An 18,895-nucleotide genomic window follows, 5' to 3' on the forward strand; every position below is an offset into this window, starting at 1 on the left:
ACAAAACCAGTGTCTGGCGAAGTGTCCAGACCACTCGCCTCCCTCTAGCTCACCTGCCCAGTCCTGAGAAGACTGGCACTCACGTGCAAGAGGGTCCTCGGACCCCTCCCAATCCTCCTCGCCACCCATCTCTAATACGGCGCCGGACCCAAATTGAGGGTAGGACCGGGGACGACGTCCTCCTGGGACGGCACCGGAGGAGACACCCTGGGGGCCGGCACCGGCGTGGTCGTAAGGTCGACAGGCGACGACCCGGATCCGGATCCAGCAGGGCCCTGCGGCGTCGGGACCGAAGTCGCTGACGGCGCCGGGGCCGAAGCACCCAACTGCACCGGGGCTGAAGCACCCGGCCCGCTTGGGGACCTAGTTGGGGCCGCTTGGCCCGAAGGCACCGCGGAACCCGATGGAGGAGTGAGCGACCTCATGGCCAGGGATCGTGGGTATGGATTAGTTACTTACCTGTAATCCTAGTTCTCTTCCAGGGGTATACTCATCAAAGTCATAAGCACTGAATAGTCCCGCCCTCGTGCGGGACCCCGGAGCAATAGCCAATAATATGCATATATCTACATATATATATATATACATACATATAAATACACATATAATACTATATATATATATCTAGATAATATGCATTATACATATGCAGCCTAAAATAACCATACTAGGCTCAAAAGACTGCCCCCAAAAGCCTGAAACAAATCTTTACATTTGTAAAATAAAGACATATAAATGACATTATATGAAAATGCAAAGAAGAAAGCACTGCCTTTGTTGTCTTTGAAACACACCACCTTTATTTTCAAAGGTAAAACAGGCAGGACCATAGAGGCAGCTTTAGCCTAGATAGGCTGCATTGTAACAATAGGAAAAAAACTGGCGCCGTGCCTTTAAGACCTCCAGGAACCTCCAGGCTCCCATCATGCACCACAGGTGACAGTTAGGTCAGTTCTTTTGGACGGCGTATAACAGTGTAATCACAGCATGGGTAATGCTAAACACAATCAGGTCTGGTATTCGTCCGGGGAGGAGGGTGGGTGTGCTTATGACTTTGATGAGTATACCCCTGGAAGAGAACTAGGATTACAGGTAAGTAACTAATCCTTCTCTTCCAGGGGATACTCATCAATAGTCATAAGCACTGAATAGAGTAGCAAGCCCATCCCATACCCTGCGGACGAACACCAGATCCTCTAGACAGCACACTATTATGTGAATTACCCAAACAAATTTCTCAGTGATGCCTGACCAACTTGGGCATCAGCTTGAGCATCAGAATCGAGGCAGTAATGGCGGGCAAATGTGTGAACCGACCGCCACGTAGCTGCCTTACAAATTTCATGCACAGGAACATTTTTAAGCATTGCTATAGTAGCAGCCTTCCCTCTAGTGGAATGAGCTCTAGGTCTACCCGTGAGCTGCTTTCGTGCCAACTGATAACATAACAGAATGCATGACACAATCCATCTAGAAATGGACCTCTTAGTAGCAGGAAAACCCGTTCTTAGAGGACCGTAGTTCACAAACAGGTGATCAGTCTTTCTGACACTCTTAGTTTTATCAAGGTAAAACTTCAGAACTCTTTTCAAATCCAAAGAGTGCAGAGCTCTTTCTGCTGCAGAGCTCGGAGTAGCAAAAAACGTAGGTAGTGTCACTGATTGATTTATGTGAAAATCCGAGATTACTTTAGGAAGAAATCTCGGATGAGTCCGAAGTACCACTCTATTCGCATGGAAAACGAGATAGGGTTCTGTTGCACAAAAAGCCTGAATCTCGCTCACCCTGCTCGCAGATGTGATAGCTACAAGGAAAGACACTTTCCACGAAAGATGTTGAAGAGAAGCTTTATGTATAGGTTCGAATGGAGGACCCATCAATTTAGACAAAACCACATTAAGCTCCCAAGGAGGTGAGGGAGCCCTCACGGGAGGATATACCTTCCTGAGACCTTCCAGGAAATCCTTTACAACTGGCATTTGAAAAAAAGAACCCTGAGAAGGGGACTTTCGATATGCTGTTATTGCTGCCAGATGTACCTTAATAGAAGAATACTGCAAACCTGCTTTAGCCAAAGAAAGTAAGTATGGTAACAGTACCTGTTCCTGACCTCGAATCGGGTCGTGACCTTCAGCTGCACACCAAGTGAAAAATCGCTTCCACTTGAAAGCATATGTTCTTCTTGTAGAAGCCCTTCTTGCCTCCTTTAAGATGTACATACAATCCTGAGAAAGACCTAGGTGACCATACTGGACGAACTCAGGTACCATACTGCTAGCTTCAGGGACGGCAGGTTGGGATGGAACACCCTGCCGTTCTCTCTCGTCAACAGATCCGGACAGCAAGGAAGCCTCTTGTGTGGCACTTTGGATAGACACAGGAGATCCGGGTACCACCATTGGCGAGGCCAATCCGGAGCCACCAGAATCATGTCTGTCTTGTACTTGTACAGCCTCTTGATCACCAAGGGAATGAGTGGAATCGGTGGAAAGGCATAGAGCAATGTCTCTGTCCAGTCTATCCACAGAGCATTCCCCTTGGATCCTTGTTGTGGGTACCTGGATGCGAAGACGCGGCATTTTGCGTTTTCTGCGTCTGCAAAGAGATCGATTTCCGGTAACCCCCAGGTTTGAAAAACGTCTTTTATTACTTCGTCTTTTAAGACCCAGTCGTGCGCTTCTGCGAAGTGTCTGCTTAGTTCGTCTGCTTGGACGTTGAGGACACCTGGCAGATGTACAGCTGTAATTTTCATACCCCGAGCCAGAAGCCACTTCCAGATTGCTTGCGCTTCCAGCGACAGAGGTCTGGATCTCGTTCCGCCCTGCTTGTTCAGATAGTACATCGTTGTTGTATTGTCCGTCTGAACAAGCAGAGAGGATGTCTTGAGCACAGGAAAGAAAGCCTTGAGAGCTAGATGGACAGCTCTGAGCTCCAACATGTTGATGTGATACAGCTTTTCTTTCTCCGACCACACTCCTTGAACTTGAAGTGACTCTAGATGAGCGCCCCAACCCTGCAGGGACGCATCTGTCACCAGAGATCGTTTGGGTATGTCCTCCTGAAAAGGTACTCCCACAACCAGATGATTCCGCTGCATCCACCATTGAATGGAGATTCGCACCGCCAGAGACAGTGACAGTTTGTCTTCCCATCGGTTTGAAAACTGGGACCACTGATCCTCTAGTGACTGTTGCAGAGGTCTCATGTGTAACCTGGCGTTTGGAACAAGGAAAATGCAAGACGCCATGGATCCCAGCAGAGACGAGATCTGTCTGGCCGTTGGTCGAAGAGTCCTTAACATTGTTTGGCACTTGAGGAGAATGGATGATAGTCTCTCCTCCGAAGGATACGCTTTTGCGTCCTTTGAATCCAGAAGTGCGCCCAGGTAGTGGATCCTCTGTGTGGGATTGAGGATAGACTTTTTGAAGTTTACGTGCAGACCTAGTCTTCGCAGCTGATGAATACAGAACGTGAGATTTTGTTGAAGTAGAGCTGGAGATGCACTCTTTAGCAGCCAATCGTCTAGATAGGGATAGACGAAGATATGCCTCTTTCTCAGGAAAGCCGCTACGACTGCCATGCACTTTGAAAAGGTGCGAGGAGCTGACTTTAGCCCGAAGGGCAAGACTGCGAACTGGTAATGATTGGTTTGTATGCAGAACCTCAGAAACTTCCGATGTTTTTGGGCAATGGGGATGTGAAAATACGCATCCTGAAGATCTATGGAGCACATCCAGTCTTTTTGATGCAGAAGTGGGGTTATTTGATGTAACGCCAGCATTCTGAATTTTTCTCGTCGGATGAACTGATTGAGGCGCCTGAGATCTAGTATAGGCCTGTACTCCCTGCTTGGACCTTTCTTTTGAACTAGAAAGTAACGGGAGTAAATTCCTTTTCGACGTTGTGTCCTTGGGACCTCCTCGATGGCTTTCTTTTGGATTAACACCGACACTTCCTTTTTCAAAAGGTGAAGACGATGGAATACAGTCTTTTGAGGAACAATTGAGGGTGGTGGAAACTTGAACCTGATTGCATATCCATTTTGCACAATATTCAGCACCCATGCGTCGTTTGTGATGTTTTTCCACTCCTCCAGGTAAAAATGCACACTTCCCCCCACCGGAGTGGTCAACGGGCTCAGGGGAAGCAAACACTCACTGCTTTTGCTGTTGCTGCTTGTTTCCAGGAGCAGACTGTCTGGAAATTCCGCCTCTTCCTCTACCAGGACGACGCTGGGAGAACTGAGATCTTCCTTGATTTTGTTGTGAAGACCATTGAGGGGTTTGAACCCTCTGCTGGCTCTGTCTCCGATCATAAGGACGGTATTTTTTCTTAAAATTGTCCTTTCTCTTTTCGAGACCTACAGCTCTCACAGTATCCAACTCTGTCTTCATTTTTGACATCTCGTCGTCAGCATGAGACCCAAAGAGCGTTTTCCCATTAAAAGGCAGGTTTAGAATGCGTTGCTGGGCTTCAGGTTTGAGTCCCGTAAGTCTTAGCCAAGCTGAACGCCTCGCACAAAGACCATGAGCATAGCCATGCGTGGATAGATCGGAAGCATCCGCAGCTGCGCTAATCACCTGATTAGACACTAGCCCACCTTCATGAAGTATTTCCAAGAAGTCATTCTTGTCTTCTTTGGGAAGTTTTTCTGCGAATCTGGATAAGGAATCCCAAAGAGAACGGTCATAGCGACCCAATAAAGCGGAGGAGCTGGCAACCTTCATGTAGGAAGCAGAAGTGGCACACATCTTCTTTCCTACCGAATCCAAAGTCTTGCTATCCTTGTCTGGGGGAACAGACGAGGACGTTGATCCATTCTGATTTTTACGTGCCGCTGAGACGATGACCGAATCAGGTTGCGGCTCCGCTCTTAAAAATAACGGGTCAACGTCCGGAGCCCTGTACTTCTTTGCGATCCGTGAGGGGACCGCTCCCAAAGAAGCCGGTGTTAAGAACTTATGTTCGGCAGGTTCCAAAAGACCTGGAACCAGAGGAAGTAAAGGTCTCGATGATAATCTCTGATGCAAAGTTTCGAAGATAACTGTAGTCTTCGCAGTAGAGACAGGCATCTCTATATTGAGTTTCGCTGCTCCCCGGCAAAGAACCTCATTGAAAGTGATTACGTCATCAATCGGCGATATCCTGCTCGGAGGAGTCGAAGATAACGTAGGAGAGTAATATCTCTTCGAATTCGTAGATCTTGTAGAGGATCTCGTATCACGTTTCTTGGATCGGTGATGTGAGGACCTCGGAGAAGGCGTCCGCCTTCTCACGGAAGGAGACTTCCTCTGCGGAGTACGTTGTCGCCTTTCAGGAGACTGGATCACTCGAAGAAGAGGTGACCTTGATCTTGACACGGTTCTTTTCGACTCTGGCGACCTGGACCAAGACTTTGGAAGATTGATTCTCCTAATCTTCCAGTCTCTAAGTTCTCCCAACCATCGAGGAGATATGTTAGCTCCTGTAGGTGATGGAGCTCTTGAAGGCTCTGGAGAGATCTGAACTATATTCAGGTCAGGGGATGAAGAACTCCCAGAAACAGCCACAGAAACCTCAGATCGGCCTTTAGAAACCGTTCTAGGTCGTTTAGCTGCAGGCGACGTGGAACGTGGCCTTTTCGACGTCGATTTTTCCCGAGACGATCTTCTCGGCGGCGACCTCCTCGACGGCGATCTCCTCGGCGGCGGCGACCTCCTCGGCGGCGGCATCCTCTTCGGCGGCGGCGTCGTCCTCCTCGGCGGCGTCGTCCTCTGCGGCGTCGTCCTCCTCGGCGGAGCCGTCGACGTCCTCGGCGTCGACCTTCCCGACGTCGAGGGTCTCTTGGGTGATGGAGTCAGGCGCTTCGACGACGAAGTTTTTCTAGGCGTCGTGTGCCTCGACTGATCAGGGCTCTTCGACGTCGAAGCCGCCAATTCCCGGTTCGACGTCGATGTCATAGCGCCTCTTGACGGCGGCCTTGACTGACTTTTTGAGCCTCTCGACGGCGACGTCGATGAGACGACGTCGAGTCCCGTCCTCTCGTAGTCGTAGGGGAGCCAGACTTGGATCGCCTACGCTCATGGCGTCTCTCACCTCTCATCGACGGCGAATCCTTCTTCGACGGCGACCTCGACGTCGACGGAAGACGTGACGCTGATTTCGACGATTTCGAACATACCGGAACTCTAGAAGAAGATCTGTCCCTTGAACTCGACGGGGAACGATGTTTTCTCTTCTCCCCTCTTCCCTTATGTTCTTTCCGCTGAGGAGAAGGTTTCCTGGAGTGAAGTTCTTCTCTTCCACTCACGGTTTCACCTCTGTCATGCAGGAACTGAAGCCTGCTCTTCTCCCTCTCTCTTAAAGTTCTGTTTGATAACTTGCTGCAATGGTAGCAAAGCTCTGGCTTGTGTGTGGATGGAAGACAAGCCACACAGACCGAATGAGGGTCTGTTTTAGACATTTTTTTTCCACAGGCCGGACACTTATTAAATAAGGCAGGCATTCTGACTGGAAAAAAAGGTCAAAAAACCACAAAAATTGTAGAATTAGTCAGGAAAAGACTAAAGATGTCGAGTAATGACAAAAAATTGAAAGAACTACCAGAAAAAAGTGAAAAAGAATCACCAACTGGCGAGCTCAATGCTCCAGGATCCTCACAGAAGGAGCCGGAAAAAAGAACTGACCTAACTGTCACCTGTGGTGCATGATGGGAGCCTGGAGGTTCCTGGAGGTCTTAAAGGCACGGCGCCAGTTTTTTTCCTATTGTTACAATGCAGCCTATCTAGGCTAAAGCTGCCTCTATGGTCCTGCCTGTTTTACCTTTGAAAATAAAGGTGGTGTGTTTCAAAGACAACAAAGGCAGTGCTTTCTTCTTTGCATTTTCATATAATGTCATTTATATGTCTTTATTTTACAAATGTAAAGATTTGTTTCAGGCTTTTGGGGGCAGTCTTTTGAGCCTAGTATGGTTATTTTAGGCTGCATATGTATAATGCATATTATCTAGATATATATATATAGTATTATATGTGTATTTATATGTATGTATATATATATATATGTAGATATATGCATATTATTGGCTATTGCTCCGGGGTCCCGCACGAGGGCGGGACTATTCAGTGCTTATGACTATTGATGAGTATCCCCTGGAAGAGAAGGAGCAGGTTGCGACGCCTGCGGCTCATGAGGAGCCGTGTGGGCAGTGTTGCCTGAACCTCCGGCCGCGTCACGCAAGCGTCGGGGTGAGTCAGAAGAGCGGTGTCGCCTCTTCGACTTCTTGTGCCTCTTACCTGAGGACTTAGAGCACGAAGACTGATGACGACTCCCAGAACTGTGGTGACCCCGGCACCGCAACCGGCCCCTCAACCTCTTTCCGGACCGGGACCTCGAGCAGCACGGGGCCGACTGCCGGAGCTCGAGTCGCATGCAGGACCGCTCCTGTCTAGCTTTGGACGTCAGGGCCCGGCAGCCGGAGCAGGACTTGTCGTCGTGGTCGGGGACCAGACAGTGAAGGCACCGACGATGGGGGTCGGTTACCGACATCAGTCGGCAACAATCGGCGCAGGGTTTGAACCCGGGCATCCCTACCGGCACCGTCGGAGTCGAGAGACATCAAAAGACGATCAAAAAGGATCGAAAAAGTTAGTCAAAAATTGACTAGGGTACAACTTTCTCCAGATCGGCGCTTGCTGGCGTGGAAAAAAGAACTGACGTCAGCGCGCGAGGGCTCCGGCGACGTCATCCCGGCGCCAACAACGGCGACGATGGACGCGGAGCCGCAGACGACGCCTACCGATGCGCAAGGGTACTGCTACGCAAAAGATCCCGGATCCAGACTGACTCCTGGGGATATTCTAAGGTAAGGAATCTAATACTAACCTGTTTCTCTCAGATTTAGGATTTAGTCTTAAATTAGGATTTAGTCTTAAATTAGGATTTAGTCTTAAGTTACAATTTTTATCTTAAATTGAACTTAAGTTAATCTTACATTTGTATTGAATTTTGGTTTTAAGACAACATCTTAAGACAAAATCCTAACTTGAGAAAAAATCCTAACTTGAAACAAAATCCTAATTTAAGACAAAATCCTAACTTTACTACTACTAAATGCCTTCTGTGAACAGCAAAAGTAGTAAGTTTAGGATTTTGTTTCAGATTAGTTCTGTAAATCAGCCCCCTTGATTCTAGGATAAAAATAAATCACATGTCTTATTGTTTAGTGGATTTTTAATGTCACCGAAACAAACCAGGTATTGAACAATATTCCACCAGTTACATAACGCAAAAAAAACCTGCATGACATTATCCCCATGGACTCTCCAGGTTGCATTCTTTTTAGAAATTATGGTTGTGCAAGAGTCCAGGCTTTCTCAAGCAACAACACAGGATTAAACCTGAACTTTATTTTAGCACCCTATTTTGGGAAAGTCACACAGCCACAGTTACCCATTAGTTTACCTAAGTAACATATTCAAACTTTAATTCAGAACTATATGCAAGTACCAATATTCACTAACCATTTTAAGAGCGTTTAATTAATATTTGAAGGTCAAAAAGATGCAATTTAATACAAATGTTGCAGATATAAATTGATATGCATTGTTTCCATTCAGATTGAGTGTTTGTCACTAAATAAAATTTCAAAATAAAAACGTATAAAACAAGAAAATGAGACTCACAATTCAGTTGCATGTTCGTCATGAGCGTTAGGCTATGAAGTACAAGGCACCAAGTCCGTAACAAAGTATTGGGATACCAAGAAAGTACAGTGAGGAAACTTGTTATGGAGGCTGCAAGAAGAACCAAGATGAAAGATGTAAAATGTACAAGTATTCTTGTCAAATGCATTTCATGTATAATTTCAAAATAAGTCATGTATTATATAAAAATAAGTAAGCAATGCACAATAGGGGTTGAGTGAGAGATTGAAGATTTAATTGTGATCAATGGAAAGCTGAAATTCATGCAAAAGAGTTGTGTTCCTCAGTGCATTCTCCTACATATTGTCTCGAACACAACAGAAAAGCTCTGGAAGTCAAAATGCTGGCTATACATAGGTGCTAACAACATATCAGTAAAACACACTCAGCTTGTATTCTTTATCAGCACCTTACTCTTATTTAGTTTGTTTGAATCTGTTTTATTATTATGAGAGCATAAACTGGGTTAAGGGGGCAACAAATAAGGATAAGTTACATTGCCAAGCATACATCAACATTATATGTAAAACACATGGGAGCAGTATTAGATCACAAAATGCGTAGTACACAATAGTTTCACATGTAACAGTGAACATGGATTGGGTAGTACGCAAAGGACAGAAGGTATTGATATCTCAGTGCATGGAGATTGCTAATGAGTGCTCATGATCGGCTTACAGCATGTGGCGTTGCCAGAAGTGCAAATCCTTTACAAAATCATCAACAAAGGATGGACATCAACAGAAAAAAAGGGACAAACTGGCCCAACTTAAGACTCCTCAGCCCTCCTCCATCATTCTTGATCCTTCTGATATATCAACAATACACAGGTATCGACTATTGCCTGGAGTGCATGTTGCAAAATGGTAAGTCAGGTCGCCACATCAGCTTCACCCACTCCTGCTGTAGTGTCCGTAGCGTGCCGTGGTGGGGGTGGGGGGGAGATATCGAAATCTGGAAGTGTCTTGTTTTGAAAGTCATGCAATATATGTCCCTGTTAACAGCTATAGGGATCTGACGCACCCTTAAAGTATCCTCTTTATGTAAGCAATACTCTCAGCTTGGGCCCACACCAGAAGTGATTCTCTCCAGGCCACCAGGCGACTTCCAGTGTCTCGTGATTAAACACTAAGCTGCCAGCATACCCAAATCAAGGGAGTGACCCTCTGTCTCTTACATCTGCAAAAGAGGCACAAAATACCTGTAAAACTAGCACATCTGCTTCAATTTACATTACTAATGCAAAAAAAGCAATTTCTTCCTTTGTTGGTCCAGGTGGCGAGTCCAGCTCAGTCTCTGAAAACATGCCTTGTCCATTGTAAATTTGTAAATGGAGCTGTTGACCGTCATCAGTACAATGAAGGGGTAGTAGGCTGTAAGCCTCCTTATAATCATCATCATTAATGCCTTGAGGAAAAGATTTGAGTCAGAGAACACTGTGTCAGAGTCGGATTCAAATAAGGCCTCTATCCTTGGAATGTGCTGGTTTCGAGGAAACGGCCCAGGATTAGAGATAGGGTGCAAAGTGTTTTGTGCTTCTGTAATTTTGTTGCGTCATATACGCCTGGAGGGGGACCACTTTCACTTACAGCATGACTTCAACTAATTGGAAGACTTCAAGCAGGAATGCGAACAACTTCAGTTGGGAACAGCTTCTTGATCGAGATCACAAGCAGCCCAGCAACTTGGAGCGCGTCTTTTGTTTCAACTGCAAACTCTTCTTATGCAGAGTGACAGCATAACCTCCTGCTACCCGATGTCTTCCGCCTGAGCGTACACTTATCTCAGAACTTCGAGTTGGGAAGGGAAACTAAGTCACAAAGACACATCTCGCAAAGAGAACATCACTGACATCTGCTTCAAACACTTGCACTATGCGATGAATTTGAATATTTTCGGTGGAAATATCCTCCCCGGCAAACTGTGAATTTTGAAGATGTCAGAAGACTAGGAAATATGGGAGCGGAAACCGCGTCAAGGAGTGGGAAATAAAGGAACTGATGTCAATGAGCAGAGATTATCTCATAATGCCGCTCTGTTCAGGTACTTCCTCGGATGAAAGTAAGTCACTGCAGAGCCAAACGTGCCACCCATCAGAACGCTGGAGCATTACCATCATATTTTAGAAATACAGTCTGGCTTGACGAGGAATCTGCACGTAAAAGCATCCATGAGAAAGCATTACCAAAAACTATGAGTAAAAGAAAAGTAGATTATTTTATAAAAAGAGAGAGGAGGAGAGGCTCCATCACACAGTGCAGTCAGTAAGAGAGTACCCTCCTCTTTCTAATAACCTACAAGTACAATATGAGATAGGCTCTGTGTTACTAACAGCAGATACACTTTTTATTATTTACATGGAATACAGGCAGAGATTAAAGGAGACTCTTTGCCACTACACAGCAGATGGCACAGTCTCAGTGGTCATTTATATATATTCCACTGTAGCAGGACCAATGAGGAGCGAGAGAATGGAGCAAATCAAGAGAGATGATTCAGAATTCAACAAAGGCCAATATTACCCCTTCAATCTGAAAGCCTCTCCTTCGCCTCTAGCACCTCTACCTAGAATACTAGATTAGCAAAACAGTCCCACAATGGAGTTGGTTAAGCCCATGAAGGTCACTATAACAACTTACTTTCTCTCTATTGGAGCCTTTGGGACTGGCTGGTTTCACCCAGTGTAATCTTCTCTTGCATATTAAAATTGAGGAAGAGCTAGTCGAAGCGCTTGAAGAAAGGCTCTAACCTTGGCCAACTGAAACAAGCACTAATGTCTGGATGGTAGCACTTAGATGGCACTCTACTAGTTCGACGTGACAGCACCAGTTTCAAATTGCAGCAGAGCTTCACTCAATGTGATTTTCCCAAACAAACAGAAATTTGCTACCTTGTCCTGGATGCCATCTTAAACACAAAATTTTCTGTCTTGGTTTCCAGTGCATGTAGATACCGGTGTTTATACTGCTGGGGTCTAAATGAGGTGCCTGAATATCAGAAGGTTTTGGGTTTTGCCTCAGTGCCATCTTTGCCAAGAATCAGCATACATATATTAGGTCAGATTAAAGATGAAAAATAACCAATTGCATGAAACAAAGGTTCAATAAACATTTTGGTTATATCCGTTTAAAGGGAAATGAATTGTGGCTGAAAATTAAGACTTAGCTGCATCCCATTTGAAACACACCTACAAATGCCAATATAGACCTACATGCTTATTACTAGCCACAGAGAATTCTGCAAATTAACAGCTTTAGAAGCAGCTTTTGGTATCATCACCAAATAGCAAGGTACCCTCAGGATGGAGAGGACATATCCAGTATAGGAGTACAACATTCAAGCAGCAGCAAAATGAAAAACAGTTTAATATTAATGTTATCTATCTGCATTTTAACATGACAATATCCCTAGAATGTTGCACAGCATTAGCCTTTAAAATGCTCCCCAATTTAATAAAATATGTACATTCAAGTGGGATCTTTTATCGCATTTAAGAATGTACATAACTTTCTGTATAAACAATGATCACAAATTCACCCTTATGATTTGGCATTTAAGTCCCCAAATGAAATACATTCTGAGAAATCCATTAAAAAATAGCAACTGAGTACTGGAGAAAAAAGACAGTTAACTTTGGCAAACTTTTTTTTTTAAATCTGTACAATTGAGTGTTTTACTGTGTGAAAAAATTGAGATGTTGTAAAAAGAATAAAATGATTTATGATAGCTATGACCTGAGATTTTATACTGGTTCAGTTAAAAATACTGCTTTGCTTATACTACATTTGCACATAATTAGTCCTGTTTGGGCAGACTGAGACTGGAAAGTGTTCAAAAGGATGCCAGGAGGGAGGAAGTAATGTGAGTTTTGGCAAACACTGCTAAACTGCCCAAGCCTGAAAAATGTCTGTGGTGGAATCGATAACTACCTCCAAAAGTAATGGAGATCACAACCAAATACACCCCAGATTACATTACTGTATATATGGGATGAAAACACCCAATCAAGATACAGCAAAATAATGCACAACCTCTTCGACAAGTTATATATTATGAATGCCAATATGCAGTATCGGCTGCAGATTATGAAACAAATAGCAGTAAAAAATAAATAAAAAAATAAAAACCAATAAAAAAAAAACTTTACTCTCCTCAACTAAATATAATTTTTACATTCTTCCACATTAATTAACTAGTGTTGTAATAACCTACCTTGACTTAAGGAAATAACTGGTATTCTATTCGCATTATAGAGGAAAATTTCACCCCCATTCTCCTTACTTCCAGAGCAAATTGAATTCAGACTTAATGTAAGCCATAACTGGAGAAGAGACTCGAGCTGAAAAAAAAGACTGATTATCATTTGATTGAACACATGCTGTACATTTGCAATACAGATAGGGCATTCTTCATGTTAAAACAGAACAAATCCGGAGGATTCCATCAATTACCCAAAAACAGCTTATTCTTTCCAAAGAAAAAACAAGTTACTTAACTTCGGTAACGATTTTTCTGGTGCATAGAGTATCAACCTGTGGATTCCTCACCTTATGAATTACCCCCATGCGCAACATTCTACAGAAACTTTTCTCCTCAGTTCTCCACTTTGACGTGGACGTCATAATGATACGGTTTTGCACAAGACTCCGTGTGACGTCATTGGAGCCATAAGAAGACCTCATTGGCGTGCTGACGTCAGTTCCACCCATTTTTGTCCGTGCCTTCGAGGTGAACGGGTGAACAGACATTTTCATAAGTATATTCAATATACAAATACAGCCAAACCTGGAAACTTCTCTTCTTAGGCATTTCTTAGTGCCAAACATAACATGATTCCAACAATAAATCATTAAAAAAAATACACTGATTTTTTTGGGTATAAACAGACAGGCAACGGGGAGGGGTGGGGGTCAGTGAGGAAGCCATAGGCAGATACTGTAGATACCAAAAAAAGTGCTACTGAAGTTAAGTAACTTGTTCTCCTGATCGATACATCTGCCTGTGGCTTCCTTACCTTAAGAATTGAATCCCCAGGCAGACCCACTCCAGGTGGAGGGTACCTACCTACCTGCCTAAACCAAAAAACCTGCAGGACAGAACGTGCAAAATGTCAGTCCATCTTCACCTCCGGATCCAAGCAATAGTGCTTAGCAAATATGTGAAGGGGTTGCCGCCTTGCAGATGTTTACCACAGGGACACCTCTAGGTAAAGCCAAAGAAGACGACTCAGCTCTGGTAGAATGAGCTTGATTACCTTCTGGAGGCTCCTTCTTGGCCAAGGCATACCAGATCTAGATACAAAGGATGATCTACCTGGAAAGCATTTTCTTGTGGACAGCCTTGCCCTTCATCTTTCCCACATTTCTGATGAAGAGTTGGTCTTCCAACCTTAAGTCCTTGCTCCTGTTCAAGTAGAAGCTGACCGCCCTATTAGGGTACAGGCGATGAAGTCTCTCCTCCTCTTAGAAGGGTGAGGGGGAGGGTAGAAAGTGGGTAAAGTGATAGATTGCCCAAGATGGAAAGGAGTGACCACCTTAGGCGGGAAAGCAGCTCTGGTCCTAAGAAGCATCTTATCCGCATTGAATGATGTAAATGGAGGCTTGGAGCTAAGAGCGGGCAACTCACACACCCTCCTAGCTGAGGTGTTTGCAACAAAAAAATCTTTTAAACACTAGAAAACTTAAGGAACAACTATGCTATGGTTCTAAGGGTGAACCCATTAAGAAAGTTTGAACCAAATTTAAATCCCACTGAGACGTGATAACTTGAGTGGGAGGAAAACTTTTTGTGTGACCGAATCTCATAACAATGGAAGATTTCAACAATGAGGGTTGATCTGGTAAACAGAGAAAAGCCGACACGGCTGACAAGTAGCCCTTAACAGTAGCTACTGCACAACCCTGTTGTGCAGTAGCTACTGCACAACCCTGTTGTGCTACACAAAGAGAGAAACTTAGAATATCAGGAAAATGGGCCAGCAAAAGGATCAATTGATCTCTCTCTACACAATTTAACAAACTTGGCCGACCTACCAGAATAGACAGATTTGGTGGAGTTCCTCCTGGCCAATAAAATAACATCACCATATCTGGTGGGTAAGAGAAAGAGCTCAGGTTGCCCCGTTTAATCTCCTGGCATCAAGGTGCAGGCTCTGAAGGTGTTAGAACCTGCCCCTGCGAGAGGAGGTCTGCCCTGAGAGGGAGACTGAGCGGAGGGTGCGATGAGAGGTAAATAAGGTCTGTGTACCACACCCTTCTTGGCCAATCCGGAGCGATCAATGACATGGGTCATGTCTTTGCAAATCTTCCCCAGAACTCAAAGAATTGAGGGTATTGGAGGAAATGTGTAAAGATGCAGTTTTCACCAGTCTAACTGAAGCGTGTCCCTCAATACTCCCCGTGCCGGATACTGGATAATGCAGAATGAAGGCAGTGTGCATTCTAGTGAGTGGCAAACAGGTCCAACTGAGGAAACCCCCCACATCCTGAAAATGTGAAGGACCACCTCTTACCCTGTAAAACGCCTATTATTGATGTACTGTGCCTAAGGGCATTGATGTGATGGTTGTAAAATGTGGATGCTTCACCAACTTACTTACCACATTTGCCCATGGTTTAAACTTTTCAACATATGTATATTGTCATACACCTTTTACATTATCGCTCCTTTTGCTTGAACTCTGTAATTGGTTGTTTGAAAATACCCCATGCCCTGACCTTCTAATTTCAAATTAACAAAAGTAATCAGGCTTTGATGTTTGATTTTGTCAAATAAATATATGCGTCGCGTTTTAAGATTACCCATTCCAAGATGGCGCTCGAAAATTTAAGCAAACAACTACAGGCGCGTAGTCCTATTTCGCGCTCCAAACCTGCACTCATAAAGCGATGTCAGTTGCAGGTTGCTCACTCGGTCTTTCCCGTGTCTGATGTTAGATTGACTCTGACCCTTCTTCTTCTTGTTTTAAGGTAAGCGTATTGCGCTAGTTAAAGGTTTATGTTAGAGCTCTGACCTAATCTAAATTTTGAAGATTGACACTCGGCCCCTTGTTTGATTTTTCAGTTAAATTAAACCCGTGGCTGCCGTTAGATTGACTCTGACCCTACTTCGTTTGCCAAGGTAAGCGTTATGCGCTAGCTTAGGGTTTATGCTATAGCTTTGACCTAATTTAAACTTAGAATATTGACATTCGGTCCCTTGTTTTTGACTTTACAGTTAAAATAAACCCTTTACCGCTAAACGCCCACGTAACCATCGGTTGGATTACAGCACCAGCCTATAAGATCCTATATACACGGATACAACTACTTCGGGATAATAGAGGGCTCTAAATCTACTAATAGGTGGGTCTAATCTAGGTTACTTTCTTACTTGTGGAGTTTCTCTGAAGGATATGCAACTGACAGTCGCTCCTCTTTTTAATCAATCAGATTGTTTTAAACCCCTCCGGTGTCTTGAGCTCTTTACCATTGAATAACCATCTATCAAGTTATCCTCGGCGTCTTCGCCTATGGGACGGTTGTGTTCCCCGAACTAGGTAATTGTTCATAACCTATGTTAGGTTAGTTTTTGTATACGTTTTCACCACGTTTTGTACATTAAAATACGTGGTCTTTTTATGATGCAGGATTTGGCCATACCGCTTCAACGTGCAATTTCGCCTCTAAAATTCCAACATTGTGGCTTTCATTGAGTTGAGGTATGTTTGTGAAGCATCCATATTATCTTGATGAATATTATTTGCAGCGATGATGCCTTTGCCTTTATAATTCCACCTTGATAGGCTTGCTGTAACCAAAAGTGGACAAGTTCATTTTGAGATATGCTATCAAAAGCCAATAACGCTATCTACATTGGCTCTAACATGTGTTCGCCTTTAAGTTAAAAATAGGCTCCGCCAAGCTGTGCAGAAATTAACCCATAAAATGAGAGCTTACTGACAGTGAAGAACTGTGCCTATAATGGATAGGCTTCTCTGAAAATGTTAAACTGCAGTAATATATTGTTTATATTCACTTAGTGTTTGTCCTTGTTCAGTTAGTTATGTATTTATGTAGTTTAAATAATTTTGTATAACGTATGTTCATGTCTAGTCTTTACAAGTCACATTTCTTTGTAGTAATGTTTTGTCACATGGGTGTATGGATTAGTGGCTTCTAATCAAAATGGATTTGTAACTGTTAATATTTATGTTACAGATTTCAGCACAATTTATAGCAGTGTTTTTACTGAAAACAGTCCTGAAGATGGTCTCGTTCATTGGGTTGTAGAGAGACCGAAACGTCGACCTCCATCTTATCTCTACAGTACTTGATTTACTTTTGCTCCTTGAGATAGATGTATTTTATAGGTTTTGCTGCATTACTGTTGATTTGCTACTAGGCTCTTCATATCAGCATTTCCTTACCTGCTTTTTTGATTTATTGCTGACCTAATGAAATATTTGATAAAGCTCTTCTTTTGATACACCCCTTGTGTTTTGTTGTTTATATGTTTATATGTGTTTATGTGTTCTACAAATTGATTATGCATATTTAACTACATGACTTACACACCAGGTTAATTAATCTTAGCCTTTAAGTAAATTGAACAACTCATTTTTGCTTTGAATTAAATCCCTTGAAGGCCTCCCTACCTTTTCACTTAACCACCCAAGCCCTCAAGGGTCTATTTGGGTCTCTCACTCCTTTGTGAATCACCTCTGGATGGAGACGCCACTCGTGATCGGTCGAATATTGCTGACAGACTGTTATCCGGCCAGATGATTTGAGATCATGCAAAACTGATGGTACTGAACTCAGGGCCAGTCGTATAGCCTCTCTGCAGAGAAGATACAACCCTACTCCTCCCTGTTTGTTGACGTACCACATCGAGGTAGCGTTGTCCGTCAGGACCTGAACCGACTGACTGCGAAGGGAGGGAAGAAAGAACTTGAGAGTAAGACGTATCGCCCGCAATTCCTAAACAATGATGTCAAACAATCTTTCCTCTGAAGACCAAAAGCCTTTAACCTTCAGATCCTCCAGATGAGCTTCCCACCCTAAAGTGGAGGCATCCGTTATCACTGTGGCCACAGGAGAAGGAGGTTGAAATGGCTTCCCTTGAGACAGGTTACCTGGAACACTCCACCATAACAGCTCAGCTGCAGTGTCTCTGGAGATCCAGACCATGTCTTTGAGATCTCCGCAGTGCTGAAACCACTGCCTGCGGAGGCACCACTAGAGAGCACTTACATGCCAGCATGCATGGTTGACCAACAGAATGCAGGATGCAAATAGACCGAGCAGGCGCCAGACCTTCAGGACTGGAACAGCTGCTCCATTCTGAAAAAGTGGAATCATAGCCTGGATGCCTTGAATCCTCAGAGGCAGGAAGGCCCGACTCACCGTAGTGTCCAGTACTGCCCCTGTAAACAGGTTGTGCTGAGAGCGCACCAGGTGTGATTTGGGTTCAATTTTCCAAAGCCACAAGTCGAAAAACTGTTGTGCTGTTACTTGCAAATAATGCAGCACCATGTCTGGCAACCTCGCTTTAAGCAGCCAGTCGTCCAGATGGGGAAAACAGGAACCCCTGACCTTCTGAGATGTGCTGCCACTACCGCCATCACCTCTGTGAAGACCCGAGGTGTGGAAGTAAAGCCAAACGGAAGGACCACAAACTGGTAGTGTAGAGATCCCACCATAAAACGCAGATACTTCCGATACGACTTCAGGGTGGGTAAGTGAAAATACACATCCTGCTAATCGATAGATTTCATCCAGTCTTCCTTCTGCTGCGCAAGAAGTACCTGAGCCAGGGTCAACATCTTGAATTTCTCCTGTTTGAGGTAAAAAGTCAAAACCCTGAGGTCTAGGATCCGACTTAAGTGGCTGTCCATTTTGTGATTCAGGAAGTACCAGGAGTAGCATCCTTGACACTTTTCCTGCTCTGGAACTACCTCAAATGCACCTTTTTGCACTAATGACAGAACCTTCTGCTGGAGAAGCAGAAGGTGCTCTTCTGAGCATCAGCCCTGGTGGGGAGGGAAAGGAGGGGGAACTCCCGGAAGGGTAGGTCATACCCATTCTCTACGAAATTCAACACCCAGAGATCTGTAGTAACAAACCTCCAATCTTGAGGAAAATGTAACACCCGTCCTCCCACGGGACGAGCATGTTTTAGGATGGAGGAGCTAGAGCTGCTTTCCTGCCGTACCAGTTGGACAGAAGAAA

At 44.3% G+C, this 18,895-nt stretch overlaps 1 protein-coding gene across 6 annotated transcripts in view; it reads right to left on the reverse strand.

Annotated features, from left to right (window-relative positions):
* Window positions 1-18,895, reverse strand: part of BIRC6 (baculoviral IAP repeat containing 6) — a 2,386,688-nt gene that overhangs the window by 927,495 nt on the left and 1,440,298 nt on the right. For all 6 annotated transcript variants that reach the window (XM_086926902.1, XM_086926900.1, XM_086926901.1 and 3 more), the window contains 2 exons: window positions 12,897-13,023; window positions 8,664-8,774 (listed from right to left, as the gene is read on the reverse strand). In XM_086926902.1, coding sequence (XP_086783028.1) covers window positions 8,664-8,774; window positions 12,897-13,023 — 238 coding nt within the window. The remainder of the gene's footprint in view (window positions 1-8,663; window positions 8,775-12,896; window positions 13,024-18,895) is intronic.

The sequence above is a fragment of the Lissotriton vulgaris genome, chromosome 6, assembly GCF_964263255.1.
Source record: "Lissotriton vulgaris chromosome 6, aLisVul1.2, whole genome shotgun sequence".
Lineage (NCBI taxonomy): Eukaryota > Metazoa > Chordata > Amphibia > Caudata > Salamandridae > Lissotriton > Lissotriton vulgaris.